Here is an 18,871-nt window from a genome sequence, read left to right on the forward strand (position 1 = left end):
GCAGTCCTACATATTTGTTTAATATGCACTTTGAAGAACATATCCTGTTCCAAGATTCCTCATAGTGTCACTGGAGGCATTGCCATCCAGAGTAAGTATCTGGTTGGACGTCATGTTTCCAAGATTTCTAGAGCCAAGTATAATAACCTCAGTTTTATCTGAATTTACAAGCAGGAAATTAAAGAAATTAGGTCTTATTGACCACTTACACTGGTCACACATATTTTTTCACACAATTTTATACAGTACATTAGACTATGTAATTTAATGCTTTATCTACCTGCATTCACACCCATAACCAATTTAAAATCAGCAGTTAACCTAACACACGTGGCCATTGCGATGGCTGAGGCTCAGATGAATGGACTGGTACTTGTATATTTATATACTGGTATTTATATAGTACTTTTTTAACTTGTTGTTGTTGTTGTATGCTGTATGTCGCTGAATGCTGTGAAAATGATGTGACTCATATGAAGTCTTTCAGTCATTTTGAATACCCATGGGACAATCTGGACATTATTAGATGCTCCACCATTATTAGGGACAGGAAAAGGAGGGAATATCTTGTAGTAGAATAGCGTTCACTCCTACAGCAGACTTGAAAAATCAATTCCAGGGCGTAGTGAAGGTGTTTTGCTGACACATGTTGGCCCAATACCTTACTAAAATAGTGTGTGTTGATTTTTCTTTTTAATTTGTGAACTGTCTATATGTCTGCTCTTTTAATAAACAGCTGATAAACAACATAAAGAATAAAATGAAGTGGAGAAAGTAGATGTGTGCATGCATGTGCATTTAAACAGCCACCCAAAGGAATGTAGAATCATTACTGGATGGGCTTACATACTATTGGGTTAGATTTTTTACATGTGTGGGTTTTGAGCTGTCTGTCCCATTTATAAACAGTGGTGTTAATCCTGTCATTTAATCTTAAAGTAGACATTTGTCAATTAAAAATCCACTTTTTAAACAGTTCACAAAATAATCAGGACTGATAAAATATGCTTCTGAACTAAGACCATTCACTAATTAAAAAAACCCAGGAAGAGACTCCCTCTTTTAATTAATTTAGATTTTCACCTGCCACCTGTTTCCAGTTTGGCTTGTCGTACCTGAGTGAGTTTTCACCAGAGATAGAGAACTGGTGCCAAGGCAGAGCATTTCAGATTAGATGGGGACATTCTTAGTGTTGTAGAGCAGGTAAAAAATATTTGTATTTTGCAGTAAATTGGTCATTAATTTAATTTCTCTATCAATTGCTTATTCACTGGTCTAATACAACACCTCAAAACCAAATGCCAAACCAAATTGGACGACAAGTAGCTGACACGGATTTTGTACTGGAAGCAGAATGTGGGGACCACATTGTGACTCACAGATCACTGGGGGTGATGCTTTCTGCCAATCCAGTGATTGTAACGATCGTGGCTCAAGAGTTGGCAGTTCGTCTTATGATCGGAAGGTTGCCGGTCCGAGCCCCAGCTCGGACAGTCACGGTTGTTGTGTCCTTGGGCAAGACACTTCACTTACTGGTGTTGGCCAGAGGGGCCGATGGCGCGATATGGCAGCCTTGCTTCTGTCAGTCTGCCCCAGGGCAGCTGTGGCTACAACTGTAGCTTGCCTCCACCAGTGTGTGAATGAATAGTGGACTAGTTAATTGCTTTGAGGGTCTTGAAAAGCGCTATATAACTGCAATCCATTATTATTATACCCTCTGGATTCTTAACAGCAGAAAATGGTTTCGATGGATGGGTGGAAAAGCTGGTCAGATCAGGACATTGCTTTAACCTCCTAAGACCCGAACTCTTTCACGACATGCATTTTCTCTTTGATATTTGGGCATATTGGGGCCTGATGAATGTAAAAACAAAGAATTACCAGATTTTTTTTTTTTAACCTTATTTTTGTTTTTAAGAAAAATAAGAGCCACATATGAGGATATTTGTTTAAAAGTTTGATAGAACAGAAGCAGTATAGTGTCCTCGTAAGTGGATATCAGGCCCATGTAGAGCAAAATTGAGTATTTTAGTCTATAAATAACCCAAAATGTGATGTCCACATATGTGGACGCCAGGTCCTAGGAGGTTAAAGGTTTCACCATTCTTTTACACTTTAACTGCTTTAACTGATTATGGATTGTACCTCAGGCATGTGTGTGTATATGTACTCCTGTTGTGAAGAGATAAAAAGTGTTTCTACACTGTGGAGCAAGAATAAAGTCCCCATAATGCAACCAGCAAATTTTAGTGTGATGACCACAAGAGGGTTAAATAGTAGTTCTGCTTTTCAGGAGATTAATATCATAGCATGTAAGCTCCTCTGAAGTGTTGGAAACATAACTGTTAGCGGTTGTAGCAAGCCTACCAAACAGCTGAAAGCCTAACAGCACATAGCCTTTTAGCTTCTGAAAGAGAGAACGACAAAAGGCCTCGGCTAAGTGAAGAACTTCTCTAAGAACACTGGAGGAATGCTCTCACTCCCTCAGGTTCCCTCTCTTTGCTTCTCTTCTTTGCCCCCACCCCCACCCATGCCCCTCCTCTGTCTTAGTGTTTTCAACTCTTTTTGTTGAAGAAATCTGACTCCCCCTTCGCCTCCTTTGTGGAAAAAACCCCTCTGAAGTTACCGCGCTGGCCCCCTCCTTTTGAAACGAGCATGTGTTCATGTGAGAAAGCGTTGACTGATGTGTTGCTTTCTCAGCACACATGCATAAAACGGCTGCTTTGTTGTGATTATGCAGATTGACTGTGCGTAGCGCCATTCAGCCACTCTGTTGAGCCATATGGTTACTACTTGTGGATATGTGTGCCTGTGTTTTTTTTGTGTGTGTGAGTGAATGATGTGGGACTCAGAAAATGGGGAGGTGTATATAGTGGAATTTCCCCTGCTTAAGGCCCTGCGCGTTTTTTTTTGTTTTTTTTTTTGAGTAACAAGTCTAGTGTCACTGCTTCATGCTGTATAGAATGAGAGAATGTCAGGGATGTTACAGCGGGTCAAATAAGGATTGAACACGTCACCAATTTTCTAAGTTGATATATTTGTAAAAGCACTACTGACATGAAATTCTCAGCAGATGTTGATCGCAATCCATCCAATCCATACATGCAAAGAAATCAAATGATAAATTATGTGTAATAATGAGAAATGACACAGGGAAAAATTATTCAACACACTTAATGAAATTTATTTAAACACCCTACAAAAGCCTTTGTTGGTGATGACAGCTTTAGAACGCCTCCGCACAGCCTAAACAGCCCCACACCATGATGTTCCCACCTCCAAACTTCACTGTTGATGTGGTGGTTTGGGGGTGACGTGCAGTGCCTTTTGACCTTTGACCTCCAAACATGGTGTGTTTTATGGCATCCAAAGAGTTCAGTTTTGGTCTCATCTGACCAAACTATATTCTCCCAGTATTTCACAGGCTTGTCTAAATGTTGTTCTGCAAACTTTAAACATGATGCAACATGCTTTGGATTCTTGGATGGTGAGCGTGCATACAGGCCACGGCTCTTGAGTGCATTACTTATTGTTTTCTCTGAAACAATTGTACTTGCTGATTCCAGATCATTCTGTAGCTCTCTACAAGTGCTCCTTGGCTCTTGGATAGCTTCTCATAATTTTTTTCACTGCTCTGTCGGAAAACCTGGTCGTGGTCGGTTTGTGGTAAAATGATCTTTCCACTTTCTGATTTTGGCCCCAGCAGTGCTCACTGGAACCTTCAGTTGTTCAGAAATTCTTGTGTGTCAAGTGCCATCTGTATGTTTTGCAACAATAAGGTTGTGTTTCTTGTCTGACACACATGACACATTTTTACAGGCAGTTAGTTGGGACTGAACCAGCTGATATTAATTTGCACAAATGGCAGGATTTCTAATTACTGATGGATTTCAGCTGGTGTCATGACTTTCTCTGCTTTTTTGCACCTTTGTTTCTTCATGTGTTCAATACTTTTCCCTGGGGCATTTTTCATTATTACAAACAACTTAATTTATGGACATCTATGGTTTGGTTTCTTTGCATGTGTGGATTGGGTTGTTACCAACATCTGGTGAAAAGTAATGTCAATAGCAGCTTTAGAAATATATTTACTTAGAAAATTGTTGACATGGTCAGTACTTATTTAACCTGCTGTATATGTGCCAAATCTCTCTGGGCTGGCCAAATGGACTGGCTATAGACTAAGCAGCAGGAAAACTTTATAGGGGGAATGCCAAAATGGATAGGATAGAGGGTTGTCTATCAGCAGTCTATATATTTCCCGATGAGTGACAAATTAAAGCAAATTTTTTAGCCTTTGTGGAATTTCTGTATGCCTCCCGTTTGCTGGTGTGCAACTGGTCTAACATATTGTTGTAGTTGTTTCCCCCCCAGATGTGTGCATAAAGTGTGAGGGCATCATATTGAACATCTGACTGATATATATTCTTATGTATTCCTGTCAAAGTCTTTATAATCTGGTTTTCTCATGTGTGTAGTTCAGTGTAGTGGAACTTCTAATAGCTAGGTATATGCCAAAAGTTGGAATGAAAAGCTTTGGAATAAGACAGTATATGGATCGTATTAGTAAAGATTATTTTACCAGACTAAAGAAATTAAGGCTTAACTAGAGTGAAGTCAAATGTGCTCATTTCTACTATGTTGGGAGGAAAAAAATCAGATCATACAAATCAGAAAACATTAGACAATCAGTATTTTATGTGAACACAAGTGTAAATTAATTAATTAATTACGATCAAGCAACACTGCACTCAGGGAAACTATCCAGTCACAGAAGTGCTGATGACATATGTAAGGAAGTCTTTATCGTTAAAATCACTCTTGCTTTTTCCTTTAGTGTTTCTGTTTTCCTGGCAGTTTTTTTTTCACATCAGCATCAATGTTGGAGCAGACATTTACAGTGAATGCATTGGTAGTTTTTTTGCCTATAGAAAACACTGCTTGTGTCAAAGCTTTTGTGGTGTGGTTTGTGATTGGTATAAGCTTTGTGGCTTCTTTGGTTTTTTGTGTAGATTCTATTCATCCTGGGTCTGTCTTTATGTTTATCAGAGAAAATCCACGTGTGAGCGTCTGTGAACCATCCGATGGTCTGATGTCTCACTGTGTGCTTGATGAGACCTTGTTACTTTTCCGCAAGCTTTCTTTTGCCCCCTCTTCCCATCCCCCCCGGACGTCCATCAAGAAAAGCGACATTCTCACACCCAAAATGAAAAAGATGAGAAAAAAAATCACATTCCCAGTGCATAATTCTTCCTGAAAAAGTCAGTGGAAAGAAAGAGCGAGTAAGAGAGGACGAGAGGGGAGATAAAGGGAGTCTCTCTGCCATCTTTTCACTGGGATGTCCATGTCTAATTGTTTCACAGTGATAAATGAATAGGTTTTTTTGTGGAGGGGTTAGGAGCCTGCCTTGGATCAGAGGCCCATTAAAGTGAATGTTCTATTTATTTCTGTTTGCTCACCCCCTCAGCCTGTGAATGGATATTTAAATGAGTATTCATTAAACAGATGCCCGTCACAGCAAAACACTCATTCTAATTCTGCTTTTTTCTTGTGTTCGAAATATATATAAAAGCAGGAGCTGAAAGGTAATGCTGACGACTAAATTTAATTCAAATTTGTAGCAAGTTTTTCAGTCAATGTATCATATAGTCTGTACTCCTTATTTTCAGTTTGGAGTCTGACAAATGTTGAATTATTGATGTGAAATTAGAATTATTGATGGCTAATCCAATGATGAACAGTAAAATGATCATGTTAGTGTCATTTCAGCCAGAGATTTTTAAACTTGAGCTGAAGGTACACCAAAGGTACATATATCAGCCCCCAAATGTGTTCCTGTGTGATCTGACAATAAGTTTTTGACAGCCTCTCTGCTTCATCTTGATCAAGCACAACCTAGCAATTATTTTTGCAAGAATGTCAGTCATCCTGTAGTAAATACTTTGCTTCCACTGCCTTATTATGCATGTTCACACAAATCAACACAGTCTTGCTGCCTCCAGTTGAGATGCAACACACTTTTAAACAAAAAGGTTTCTGTTTAAAGTGTTTTCTTGTTAGGTGTCTGATGTTACTTTAGCCAATATGTGCAGAAACTGTGCAAGTGCTATCCAAACTGTAAACAGAGAACGTTAACCTTCACAGTAAAATTTTGGTCTGTTAGAATTGAAAGTGCCTCAAGGCGACTTTGTTGTTATTTGACGCTGTATAAAAAACTGAATTAAACTGAAGTTTACTACTTGGGAAAGCGATCAACCAACCTTTCAGGGAATACACTCTTTTTCCTGGCAACCATAGATTGTTTGGGCGTCGCCAACCAGTCTTTAGGCCATGGACTGAGGCCATATTTACCCTTACTCTAATCTAGCCTGCGTGCTTGTAAGCATTACTGGTCCAGTTAAAGTCATTAGACTGGTGGTTGGTGATCTGCACTGGTGGTTAGTTAGGGGAAATGTGAATTAATAAATCATTCCCAAAGTTTTGTGCAGCTGTATGTTGCAATAATGTACGGTTGTTCCAAAATCCCACAGCATACCTGGACCCCATTTAGAAACCAGTGAACTGTAAACTTTTTGCTTGCTTGTAATTAATTAGAAAGTGCAGTATGCTCCTCTGTTATACTGGATTTTGTTGTGAAAACAAATGCTTAGTGTAAACGGAAGTGTGAACACGGCCATGTACTCCCCAGTACTTAATACTGTGTGGCCTAGGCTGTAGTAAGAAAGTACATACCAGAACAGCAGTTACCTTTCATAAGCTGGCCTTCAGTCTCAACATAGATCATTTTCTTTGTGCTACAACTTGGCATTAACAATAGCCTATTATAATCTCTTCAGTTATATTGAAAACGGTAGATCCCTCCCCAGCTCCAGGCTTTACTCTACTATGCTAAACTGCTTCCCAGCACTCATTTTTTATATATCTGTCCACCATGCTCATAGTTCGCAAAATGTCTACCATGGCACATTAGAGACCTTGTAGTTAACATGTGACCAGACACACATGCACACACACATGCTCGCAAACCTTCATGTAGACTGCAAATGACTGTAGTGTGTCTAAAATAAAACCCCGTGTCTATTTCAGCTGAGGCCAGTCCAGTAATAGCACAGGCGGTGAGGAGGAGGGTTGGACACAAGTTCTAATTGCAGCCTTGTCAATTGTAGCTCTCAATTTCTGCTTATAGCAACACACACACACACACACACACACACACACACACACACACACACACACACACACACACACACACACACACACACACGTACGTGACGTGTCACCATATTGTTAGGAGCAGGAAGGGTTTCACCTTGCCAGCAGTGTTTTCTTTGGCTGCTTCAACGTGTCAAACTCAAATCCCGCTCTTCAAACCTCTTTAACTAATTATTCTGCTTGGCAACACTTTGGTGAATGGTTGATGGTTTTATATGGACCAAATTCTTTAATCTATATCATTTGTGTGTTTTACATTTAGTTCAAACATGGACATAGACTATATTTTCACCTTTAATCTATAAAAACTAACTATAGGTTAGGATGATGACAACTGTAATGATGGATTAAAGAAGCTGAGCTTTTAATCTGCGCTTTTTTCCGACCATCATTTCTGTTTCTGTTTCAGGTGATCAGTGTGGATGGTAGTAACCGACAGACTCTACTAGAGGACAAGCTGCCTCATATCTTTGGTTTTACTCTATTGGGGGATTATATCTACTGGACTGACTGGCAGAGACGGAGCATTGAGAGGGTCCACAAAACCACAGCTGTACGAGAGATCATTATCGATCAGCTGCCAGATTTAATGGGGCTGAAGGCAACTAAAGTGACAGAGACCTTTGGTGAGTAAGCTTATTTTCCTCTGAGTTCTGTACATGCAGCAACAAAGCGGAACTTAGAAAAAAATATCAAATGGCATATAAAAAAACGTGTTTTTTTCTTTTAGGTACAAATGGCTGTGCTGGTGATAATGGTGGATGTAGCCATCTGTGTTTCTGGCGTCAGCAGGCTGTCAGCTGTGCCTGTCCAATGGGGATGGAGCTCCTCTCAGACCTCCAGACCTGTGTGGTGCCCGAGGCCTTCCTGCTCTTCACTAATAGGTCTGTCCGCCTTTCAATCAATAGCATGAAATGCCCTGCTGCTCTTGTTATCTGCAACTGGTGCATATTACAGTCATTCTGTTATTATTATGTCAAAAACAAATGACAAAAAAAACAGGAAAAGCTCACAAACATGAATGGCATAGGGGATTAGCATTCTCCTTACCTGACTGTAGTACTTCAGTTTGGGTTTAGGCTTCAGTCCTGAGAAAGTGTCTGCTATCTCAGACATGGTTTAGTCTAGTAGGTGCTTTGACTTTGCTGTGTGTCAATCTGTGTCAGTAATTCTGACTATACAAGCTTATAACAGCTGCATTTTTCATTCTTTTCTGTATTTGAAGGAAGAGATACACGTCAGTTTAAATCAATCCAGCTGTCTACACAATGGATGCAGTTTATTTTAATGCTTCGGATCTGTTTTGTTCTGTTTTTATACTTCTAACTTCACTGTGTCTTGGAATGCGAGTGCTTTCAAAATGAGGGTGAACCACACTCAGTGGTGTGCCTGAATGCGCCATCTGAAGGAGGACTAAAGTGGCTACTTCTTGGCAGTCTGTACAGACCTCATGCTACAGTATTTGGTTTCAAACTAATTCAGCTGATTTTTTTCTTTTTTCCCCTGAAGTGTCATAAGGTTTTTCCTACACTGTTAAGCACTGTCCAACTGTAACCTCTTACCTTTTATAGTTTTAGTATTTACAAATGGTTCTAACACAGTGAGGCTAGAGCAGCTATCACAACATGCATGCATCAGTGGGGAGGACGTTTCACTGTATCAAATGGTAGTGAACTGTTTGTTGGCCTGATGTGAGCGCTCCATCCACAACTACTTGCCATTAGAGACGGTGAACACAATACTGAGTACTAATTTTTTTATGTATCAGGACACAATAAAAAAATCATCTGGTCCTTACCAGGTTCTATAATTGTCATTAACAATGACAATTATAGAATATATAAATGCACCCCACATTTATACTCTCGCATTTTATTATCGTGTTTTTGTAAATGTCTCAAAATACAAACCTGAGAAATAGGAGTTTCATACTGTTGTAGTGCACCTTGAAAAACAGTAGGACATAAGTTTGAAGTTTTATTTTGTTTCATTCTTTCGTTGTTTGATTTTTAACTTTTGTCACCTTGGACTTGACTTGATCTTGGAAGACTTTGACCTCAGGCTTGTTTCACCATCAGCCTTGAAGGTGAGAATGTAACTTGCACGGGAATTTTAGGGATTCTTTTGTGTTGTTTTCTCCTCAGGGACAACATCAGGAGTATTTCTTTAGGTACCAACAGCAATGATGTGGTCATTCCTGTGACAGGAGTTAAAGAGGCCTCTGCTCTTGATGTTTACGTCTATGAAAGAAGAATATATTGGACAGACATACAGGCAAAGGTATGTTTTGCAACAGAAATGTCCTGACGTGTTAGGGGGTTTTTTTTGCATCAGATTAAGAGAAACTGGAAATTCTTCACTTCTATCAGTTAAAGGAGAATTTGCTCTTTTTCTTTTCATGTTGTCTATCTCTTATTTTCCTCTCTGCTCGTTTTCCTGCCAGACAATCAGCAGAGCCTACATGAATGGCAGCTCTGTAGAACACATTATAGAGTTTGGGCTGGACTACCCAGAAGGCATGGCAGTTGACTGGATGGGTCACAACATTTACTGGGCAGATACAGGCACTAACCGCATTGAAGTGGCCCGGTTGGATGGCCAGTATCGACAGGTTCTGGTCTGTAAGGATCTTGACAATCCTCGATCATTGGACAACCCACGATCACTAGCACTGGACCCAGCCAATGGGTAAGACCATACAGTTTTAAAAATACCTGATATATTGGCCCAGTTCACTGCTGTGGATATAAAAATTCCTCCACTATCTCATAGTACAGGGGCCTTACCAGGTGCCTGTGGCCTATCTATCTATCTATACAATCTGCAGAAAAGTCTGTCATTTGATTTTCTACATTTTATTAATGAATATATGTGCGAGACGAATGTATGTCATCAAACAAATGGACAGTCAAATAAAACAACATTTGCATCCCACTGCCTTCTCTCAGTTACCTTCAGTTTGTGAGGGATGGTGCTGTTAAACCTGTTTATTAACAAACCTTGCATTATTACATTGTATGCAGATCACCCCAAAACATACTGATGTGCCTGTGTGAATCTTTCTGTTTGATTGTTAAGTACGTGTGTCAGCATGCCAACTTGCTACACACTTGGTGATGTCTTCATGCTGTCATGGGCCAGACCTTTCAACACACTTGCCTGGAGCCAGCTGATGTCATTCCATGATCAGTGGAAGTGGAAAGTGGAAGCGTGTTCCCTGTTTGGATTAGATTAGCCAGTTAGATAAATAATGTACCCAAAAAACAAAAAGAAACAGATTTTAATAAAACCACCAAAACCTTTTACATCCTTTTACGTTCAGATGTGATTACCTTGGTCATGTGTATCACAAGGAATAACAGTTCTTTCTGTCTGCAGCTACATGTACTGGACAGAGTGGGGAGGTCGGCCACGCATAGCCAGAGCCTACATGGATGGCAGCACCATCACAACCTTGGTGGATAAAGTGGGCCGTGCCAATGGACTGACCATTGACTATGTAGACCATCGTCTCTACTGGACTGACCTAGACACATGCATGATTGAAAGCACCAACATGCAAGGTTTGAAAACACACACCAAGAACTTACCATGGTAATGATTCACGGGAAAGAGGACTTGAACTTTCAATAGTCAGCAAAAATGCACTGTAGCAGGAATGTGGCAAGCAAAGGGCAAAGTCCAAAAACCAGTCCATAAAGTTAGATAGACCTAGTAGGAACATGAGTACAACAAAAGAAACTGTTGAGGGTGGGGCAGACCAGGGGGAAACTAGCAAAGTAGCACAGTTGCCAAGAAATGCCTTGTTTAAATATCAGTGTTACCTAAGGCCTTTTTATGTGTAGTTTGCGTGTTTGCACTGTGCCTGTTTTTGAGTTTCGTCCTAAACACTTGGCAGTGCTTCACTAGAAAACTTACAAAGACAGAAAGTGGCAGGACTGTGGAGTGACCAGGAATTAAGAAAATGACCATATTTTCCAATACTTGTTGAATGGGTCAACTCATCAATTTGTTTTCCTCCTCATATTCAGAATTGTATTTTTAGAGCCTGCTGGACACAACTTTACAATTGTTTATGTGTTAGTAATTTTAAAAGCAAAAGATTAATCACTAGCTTTTTCTAGACAATTTGTTTTTGGTTGGCAGCCACTGAATTCCAGTAGCTGCTACAGACTTTGTGGGATATTGCACAGAGTAAAATGCTTTTGTATATGCACAGAAAGTTTCACTTCATCTTCAGGGCCAGTGGAGAATTTTACCGATATACAGATACATACATACAATTATATGTATGTAATTCCCTTAGGCACTTTGCAAACTAAAGAATTTGTCTTATAGTCTGTTAGTTTTTTCCTGTCTAATCCATAAGGCTGCTTGGTAGATTTACACAAGAAATTCTTACAGCAAAAAGAAAAAAGTATTGATTTTAGGGCTTTTATGAGTTTTCCTGTGTTGTCCCAATTCAAGGTCTCCAGTGATTCTAGCCAGAGATGCAAATCCCCTTTGGGGTTGAGTCAGAAAAGACACCCAGTATAAAACAAATTAACTTTCAGAGCTATCTGCTGGGCTGAATGGTGGTTTTAAAAAGTATTCTTATTTGTAAACAAGTCTTTAGAGATAGTGGACGTTTTTTGATGTTTGGAGCATGACATAATGGAAAGTTGAAGAACTCTTGAGTAGAAAAAATGTTGTCATATCTTCTGCAGGCCTTCAGAGAGAGATCATAGTAGACGACCTCCCTCATCCCTTTGGTCTCACACAGTACCGCGATTTTATCTATTGGACTGATTTTAATCTGCGTAGCATTGAACGTGCAGACAAACGCAGCGGATACAACCGTACTGTGGTGCTGCAGGTATGAAACCACTTTATTTATATAAACAATGTGTTCATTTTTTACACTAATATAATAATTCATTATATAACCAAGACAACACAAACAGACAAGAACCAAACAACTGGAATGAAAAGAAACTAAACAACACTCTGACCCATTTATTAAAAGCCACAGTTTACATCAAACTAAGCCAGTCCACTTTCCACATCCAGATCCACAAGCCTTCTCAAATAACCTCATGTTTAGAGCTGTTCTATTATATTCTATTCTGTTCTATTCCATGTTTGTACTTTAAAATCTTCTCACTAGATGCTTTCTATTTCTTTTAAATATTTTCCCACATTATACCAAGTTTCAGTCATATGTTTAACAACTGGTTGCTAATTTGTGCTCAGTTGTTTTGTTTTGTTTTCCAAATGACCTGCATATACTTGGACACGGGTCATTTTAAGACCTATTTTTTTGTATTCCTAATAAGGAAATGTAATCTCATTTTTACTGTTGTGCATTGAACTAGTGTATTTGTTTTTTGGCATTGCTAACTTTTTGTTGGTCCCTTCATATTCCATCTAAAACTGCTGAGCTTTAACGCACTGTTTCCTCAGGGCCAGCTTGAGCTGATGCTAGACATCCTGGTCTTCCACTCTTCTCGCCAGGATGGCACTAATGAGTGCACACACAACAACGGCAACTGTGCCCACCTCTGCCTGGCCACTCCTGCTGGTGCCCAGTGCCGGTGTGCCTCCCACTACACCTTGAACCCAGATGGACGAAACTGTAGCTGTAAGTACAGCTGATGGGAATCACACATATACACAAGTAAGAGAGAGTGCAGGCTAGTGGCTTGAACAGAGTGTCAATGAAAAATATGATCATTAAAATAGTTGCTGGTGTTATACGACTATGCGCCTACAGTTAGGACAAATGGAACAGAAATGACTGAAGGTAAAACGATTAACCTCGACCGCTTCTTTCTCAACAGCCAACAGAAAGACTGTGAAAGCCAACATACTTTAGTTGTTTCCCATGAGTGTAGCTCCTCTAGTGTGTGTGTGTGCGTGAGTGTGAGAAAACTTCGGCTTCCTTTTGCCAGAGAGAACATGGAGTCTTTTCACCAGGCACACCCTTTCTCTACGTTTGTTCACCCTGTAAATCCCACACCCCTCTCTGTTGTTTCTCTGTCTGCAGCTCCTTCAAGTTTCCTGCTCTTCAGTCAAAAGGCTAGTATCAGCAGAATGGTTTTAGGAGAGCAGAGTCCCGACATCATCCTTCCTATCCATGTAATGAGAAATGTTCGAGCTGTCAGCTATGACCCGGTGGAACGACTGGTGTACTGGCTCGATGGGCGACAGAATATACGCAGAGCCAGAGATGATGGGGCCATGGTACATCCACATCACCCTCTTAAAACACATACTCACAGCATTTGACACCATTGGGTGTTTTTGTGGAAAACAAGATAAATAAACATTGACTTAGAAATTAGAATAGGATCATGATTAAGACCTTTTTATTATATTATTTTCATGCTTCATGTGACTCAAAGTGAATGTCAGAACAGGTCAAATGTTGACCTTATGACCTTACTGTGTTTGTTTTCAGTCGTCAATGATAGTGAGCAGCACTGCTCAACCAGTGGACAACCAGCTTCATGACCTGAGCCTGGATCCCTATAGTCGGAACATCTACTGGACCTGTGAGACAACCAACACCATCAACGTCAAGAGGATGAATGGTCACACTGTGGGCGTGGTCATCAAGGATGACACAGACAAGCCAAGGGCCATTGTGGTCAATGCTGAGAAAGGGTAAGCTCATTTTTGTGACAGTGATTCTTCTAAGCTCAGTTGGAAAGATTGATGGTTCTAGCTGGCAGAGGTTAAACCATTACTTAAAAGCCATCACTTGACAGTTATCTTAACTAATTGTAAGCTAATCTCCAATTGTAAAGTTCAGGAGTATTTCTGGAGTATATGGTTGTAAAGGAGCTAACTAATCATCTGTAGAGAAAGAGTTTATTTGAAGAGCTTCCGTCAGGTTTCAGAGCTCATCACAGTACATCTCTGTGCTTGTCCTGCTATAAACCTCGGGGCAGTACTGTTGACCATAATAATTTATTACAGCGATTAGAGCATGCTGTGGGTGTCAACGGTCCTTCAGTGGTTTTAATCATATCTATGTAATAGACTCCACCATGTAAATGGAGTAAGTAAGTAAAATTTATTTATGTAGCGCTTTTCACAGATAAAAATCACAAAGTGCTTCATAATACAATGAATGAAAGTCCTGAGAGATGAGAGTCCTCTTAACACACACGTTAATTATGGAGTCCTACAGGCTTCCATGCTAGGACCATTTCCATTATACACGCTTCGCTTAGACAGTACACCTCTCTGCATTTAATCATCAGTTACAGAGGAAAATGGTTACTCAAAAATGCTCATTTTCTTGCCATTTCTGTTGGCAGGCTATTTCAAACATGCTGTTTATAAGCAAATTTTGAGGAAAAAGTTCTGTGAAGTCAATTCAGAGTTTTATCATGCAAATTGCTGATTTGGGGCATTTTCAGTCTCTTTATTAAAATACCAAGAGACCATGATTATTGTTCTTCCCGAACTACATTCACAAATCAACTTGCATGTGACATTTGTTTCATACTCATTTTCCAATTAAGGAGATTTTCTAAATTGAGAGCTGTAGTTTTTTGGTTGAATAGGAGAAAATTGCTCTTGCATTTGTAACTCCGCAGTTCTGTTTACCTGCTTAGATAAATCACCTCTTTCTCACCTCCTGGCTATACAAAATGCCATGGGCAGAATTCTAACACTTTTTACTAAGTCCACTCTTACATTTCCTTTCAACACAATGCTGCTCGCAGTCTTCAGTTGCAAGCTCAGAATCAATTGGCTTTTCCTCGTATGACAATGAAGAGTGAGGGAATAGAGCCTTTCAGTCTTTAGCACTTTGGACGTTGGACGAGTTTCCAACTCCAACTTTATTTAGCTTCCTCTGTACACTCCTTAAATTCATTTTAACTGTTTTAAATGATCAGTTTTCTTTTATTCTATTTTATTCTGTTTAACCTTGTTTTTATATCAGTATTAACTGTTTTTATTACAATTTATTATGATTATCCCTATTTTTTATTTATTTTGCTATATAGTGCTTTGAGACTTCAGGTCTGTCAAAGGTGCTTTATTAATAAACTTGAGTTGTACCCTGCTGACACATGTCCACTTCTACAGGTACATGTATTTCACCACAGTGCAGGAGCGCTCAGCTAAGATTGAAGGTGCCAGTTTGGATGGGACAGAGAGGGAGTCTTTGTTCACCACTGGTCTCATCAGACCAGTAGCTCTGGCACTCGACAATAAGCTGGGAAAACTATTCTGGGTTGATGCTGACCTTAAACGCATTGAGAGCAGTGACCTGACAGGTGAGTCACCATAAAAATAAGTAATTTATATGAAAGAAATGTTTTCATACACATTTGGATAAAACAAAGAACAGTGCCAGAATATGACTCAAATACTGCCTCACAGTAAATATTGAAAATATAATAGAAATATGAAACAAGGAGAGATCATTTGGAAGTAGTGAACATGATTTATTGAGATAGAGAAATTCATGTATTTGGCAATTAGACCCAGATGACCCATCATGGCAAAACAAAATCCCAGTGATGATTGGATTTAGGACAGGGCCCCCTGGAGTCTAGACGCTGGTGGTGGTGAAGATGAAGACTGAGGCTTGATGAGGTGCAGATGGGGCTGCACGAAAAGTCAGAAAGGGAGAATGAGGGAGAGCACAGATTTAAACCATGCGCCATTGGCTCAAACAAGGCGGGCGAGTAGAGTAATGTTGTCAGTATTGTGATAGACGGTGTGGGAATGCGGTAGTTGTGTTTACAACAGAAAAGCAGATGAACACCCAGGAAAGCAGGCAGATGAATGATTACAGATGTTCCTTATTGAACTTATGCATAGGCTTCATTTACATTGCTCAAATATATCACATAAGTGGTTATTACTCCAAGCTTACTGTTCCCATCCCTAAGGTTGTCCACCAGAGACACTGACACATTTAGTTTGGTGCCAATGAGTTGTCGTTAATCAATATTTTTATTTAGAGAAGTGAGGAAAAAACAACGTAGGGTTGTTGGATTTTACAAACTCTCAATTATCATCACCAGGAAAAACTATTTTCTTGTTCTTATTATATCATTGCAACTATCCCAGGAGCAAATCGCATTGTCCTACAGGACTCAAACATTCTCCAGCCTATGGGGCTGACAGTGCTGGGTGACCATCTGTACTGGATTGACCGTCAGCAGCAGATGATTGAAAGAGTGGACAAACTTACTGGAGATGGGCGCACACGCATACAGGGACGGATATCATACCTTACCTCCATCCACGCTGTGGAAGAGATCGACCCACAGGAGTTTGGTACAGATCTTTCCCACAGAACTATTAGCTATATTAGTGTGGCTTTATGGTTTGGCCTTTGTATCAATGGCTGTTTTTCTTTCTACAGCGTCCCACCCATGTTCTCGTGACAATGGGGGCTGTTCTCACATCTGCATTGCTAAGGGTGATGGAACACCTCGCTGCTCCTGTCCTATGCACCTGGTGTTGCTGCAGGACCTGCTGCACTGTGGAGGTGAGCAACACAGTAACAGCACTCAAGTGCCTTTTCATTTCTGGGTGGAGAATTCAGAGAAGCAGACATGTCCGACCTGCATATCTGATTGAGTTTCAGAAGTACAAGGACATTCAAGGCTTTTTCTTCTAAAACTCCAATTCAAGAACTCTTTGTGTTTTAGTTATACTGTTGCACAACAGATTAATACAGGCAGCAGAGAGGAAGCAATTCTGGTTGTAATTACTCTAACAGTAACAGAGGTTATTTATAGGAATGTTTAAATGTCTAATGACACACTGTACATACACTGTATATACATTTGCATGCATGTTCACTCCTGTTGTTTAGGTTTTGTCCCTCTTAGTCTGAAGGGTCTAATCTAAAGTTCAGTGCTTCTCCCTTCCACAGATAATTGTGACTTGTCTCTCTTCTTCATTCTCTTCCTTATATGTTGTCTTCTCTGTTTTTTCTCAGAGCCGCCTACCTGCTCAACAGAGCAATTCACCTGCTCCACAGGGGAGATTGATTGCATTCCTATGGCCTGGCGTTGCGACGGCTTTCCAGAATGTGAAGATGGCAGTGATGAAGACAACTGTCCCATCTGTTCTGTATACCAGTTCCGATGTGACAAAGGAGGCTGCATTGATGCTCAAAGACGCTGCAATGGTGAATTGGACTGTGCTGATCACTCTGATGAGCAGGACTGTGAAAGTAGGTTTACACGCTCAACTCAGGCACAGATGTTTGCAGCATTATGCATGGAAGTTTTGTGACTGATAAATTAGGTTTTACTTTCAGTGTTCTTTAGGGTGCTTGATATTTCTACTAAACAAATAATAGCCTGAGTTTACCTATGAGTTATAGCACCAAATCAAAACAACAGTTGCCTTGAAGCACTTTCTATAGTAAGATAAAGACCTTACAGTTATGAAATGTATAAATACTCTTTATACAAAGTTTCTAAGTCATTTTTTCCTCATTAGGACCAGAATTGTCGTGGGGTTAGAAATCATCCTCTCTACGTCCTCTATAGCTCTATCAGTGTATATAGTTATCATGTTAAAGAACCCATAGGACTGTACTGACCAAATAGTGCACTTCTTTCTAAAATGTTTCTGCTTTCAAAAACTGTTTTATAAAAAATGTCCTTTTTGATAGAGTATATAGTTAGGGCTGGATCTTGTGACCTTACCTCCCTCTGCTGTCTTCTCTTTAACCTCGCCCCCAACTGTTCACATCAGTTGGCTCTCCCTATGTGAGCCTGGTTGAGCTGGAGGTTTCTTCCTGTTAAGAGTTTTTCCTTACCACTCTTGCCAAGTGCTTGCTTGGAGCATTATTGGCTCCTCTTAATGCAGATTGTGTTTAAATTAAACTACAGGGAGAATAGAAGACTATTGTATTTACAGCCACAGAAGCCTGACCAAAAAAACAGCCAGTTACTAAAGTGACTCCTTGTAGTCCTGCATTGTTGTGTTTGGTCAAATGAGTAGCGCCAACACCAAACAGCCATTTTTCACATTTTCATACAGGCTCACAACTGCCGCTTAAAGATGTCTGCGGTTTTTTAAACTGCTTAAAAATTCAGTTGCATAGATACAAACAATAAGTCAGCGACACTGTTCGTGTCTGTCTTGGAGCTCTCAGTGTGTTTATTTTCATTGATCTGATCATTCATAGAATATATAAAGAGCCTCTTCCCTGGATCTCCTTAGTCACAAAACCAACCCACCTACTTTTTGAAACATCACCCTTCTTTTGTTGATTCTCCACTGCTATGGCTGGATTTGCCTGTTTGCAACAGAAATATTTGCAGAGGTTCCACGTATGTGTTCTGCTATCTTGTCTACCTCATATTTGTGTTGCTTTCAGTAACAGTTCCCCCCATGCTCGGTCTAAACAAAGAACATTTCCAATCACTGGCATATAATTTTCCATCGTTCTTCTTCCTGTTGCGTATAAAATGTACATAAATGCGACAGCTTTTGGTTTTATTGGTTTTTTAAACAAAAAAATGCCATTGAAACATCTTGCTACGTTTCCTCTTCTACTCCAGCTATCTGCCCTCCCAACCAGTTCCGCTGTGGTGACAATCAATGTATCACAAAGAAACAACAGTGTGACAATTACTCCGACTGTCCTGATGGATCAGATGAGCTCGCCTGCGGTAAAAACACTGAG

The 18,871-nt window shown here is 40.0% G+C and overlaps 1 protein-coding gene across 1 annotated transcript in view; it reads left to right on the forward strand.

Moving 5' to 3' along the window:
• The window catches only part of lrp5 (low density lipoprotein receptor-related protein 5), a 47,658-nt gene that overhangs the window by 25,102 nt on the left and 3,685 nt on the right, over positions 1-18,871 (forward strand). Inside the window, exons 12-25 of the mRNA XM_006782255.3 lie at positions 7,622-7,838; positions 7,943-8,096; positions 9,357-9,492; positions 9,656-9,900; positions 10,591-10,775; positions 11,919-12,067; positions 12,655-12,832; positions 13,238-13,434; positions 13,652-13,857; positions 15,295-15,485; positions 16,288-16,497; positions 16,586-16,711; positions 17,168-17,404; positions 18,747-18,857. Coding sequence (XP_006782318.2) covers positions 7,622-7,838; positions 7,943-8,096; positions 9,357-9,492; positions 9,656-9,900; positions 10,591-10,775; positions 11,919-12,067; positions 12,655-12,832; positions 13,238-13,434; positions 13,652-13,857; positions 15,295-15,485; positions 16,288-16,497; positions 16,586-16,711; positions 17,168-17,404; positions 18,747-18,857 — 2,542 coding nt within the window. The remainder of the gene's footprint in view (positions 1-7,621; positions 7,839-7,942; positions 8,097-9,356; positions 9,493-9,655; positions 9,901-10,590; positions 10,776-11,918; positions 12,068-12,654; positions 12,833-13,237; positions 13,435-13,651; positions 13,858-15,294; positions 15,486-16,287; positions 16,498-16,585; positions 16,712-17,167; positions 17,405-18,746; positions 18,858-18,871) is intronic.

The sequence above is a fragment of the Neolamprologus brichardi genome, chromosome 7, assembly GCF_056152115.1.
Source record: "Neolamprologus brichardi isolate AB-2024 chromosome 7, ASM5615211v1, whole genome shotgun sequence".
Classification (NCBI taxonomy): domain Eukaryota; kingdom Metazoa; phylum Chordata; class Actinopteri; order Cichliformes; family Cichlidae; genus Neolamprologus; species Neolamprologus brichardi.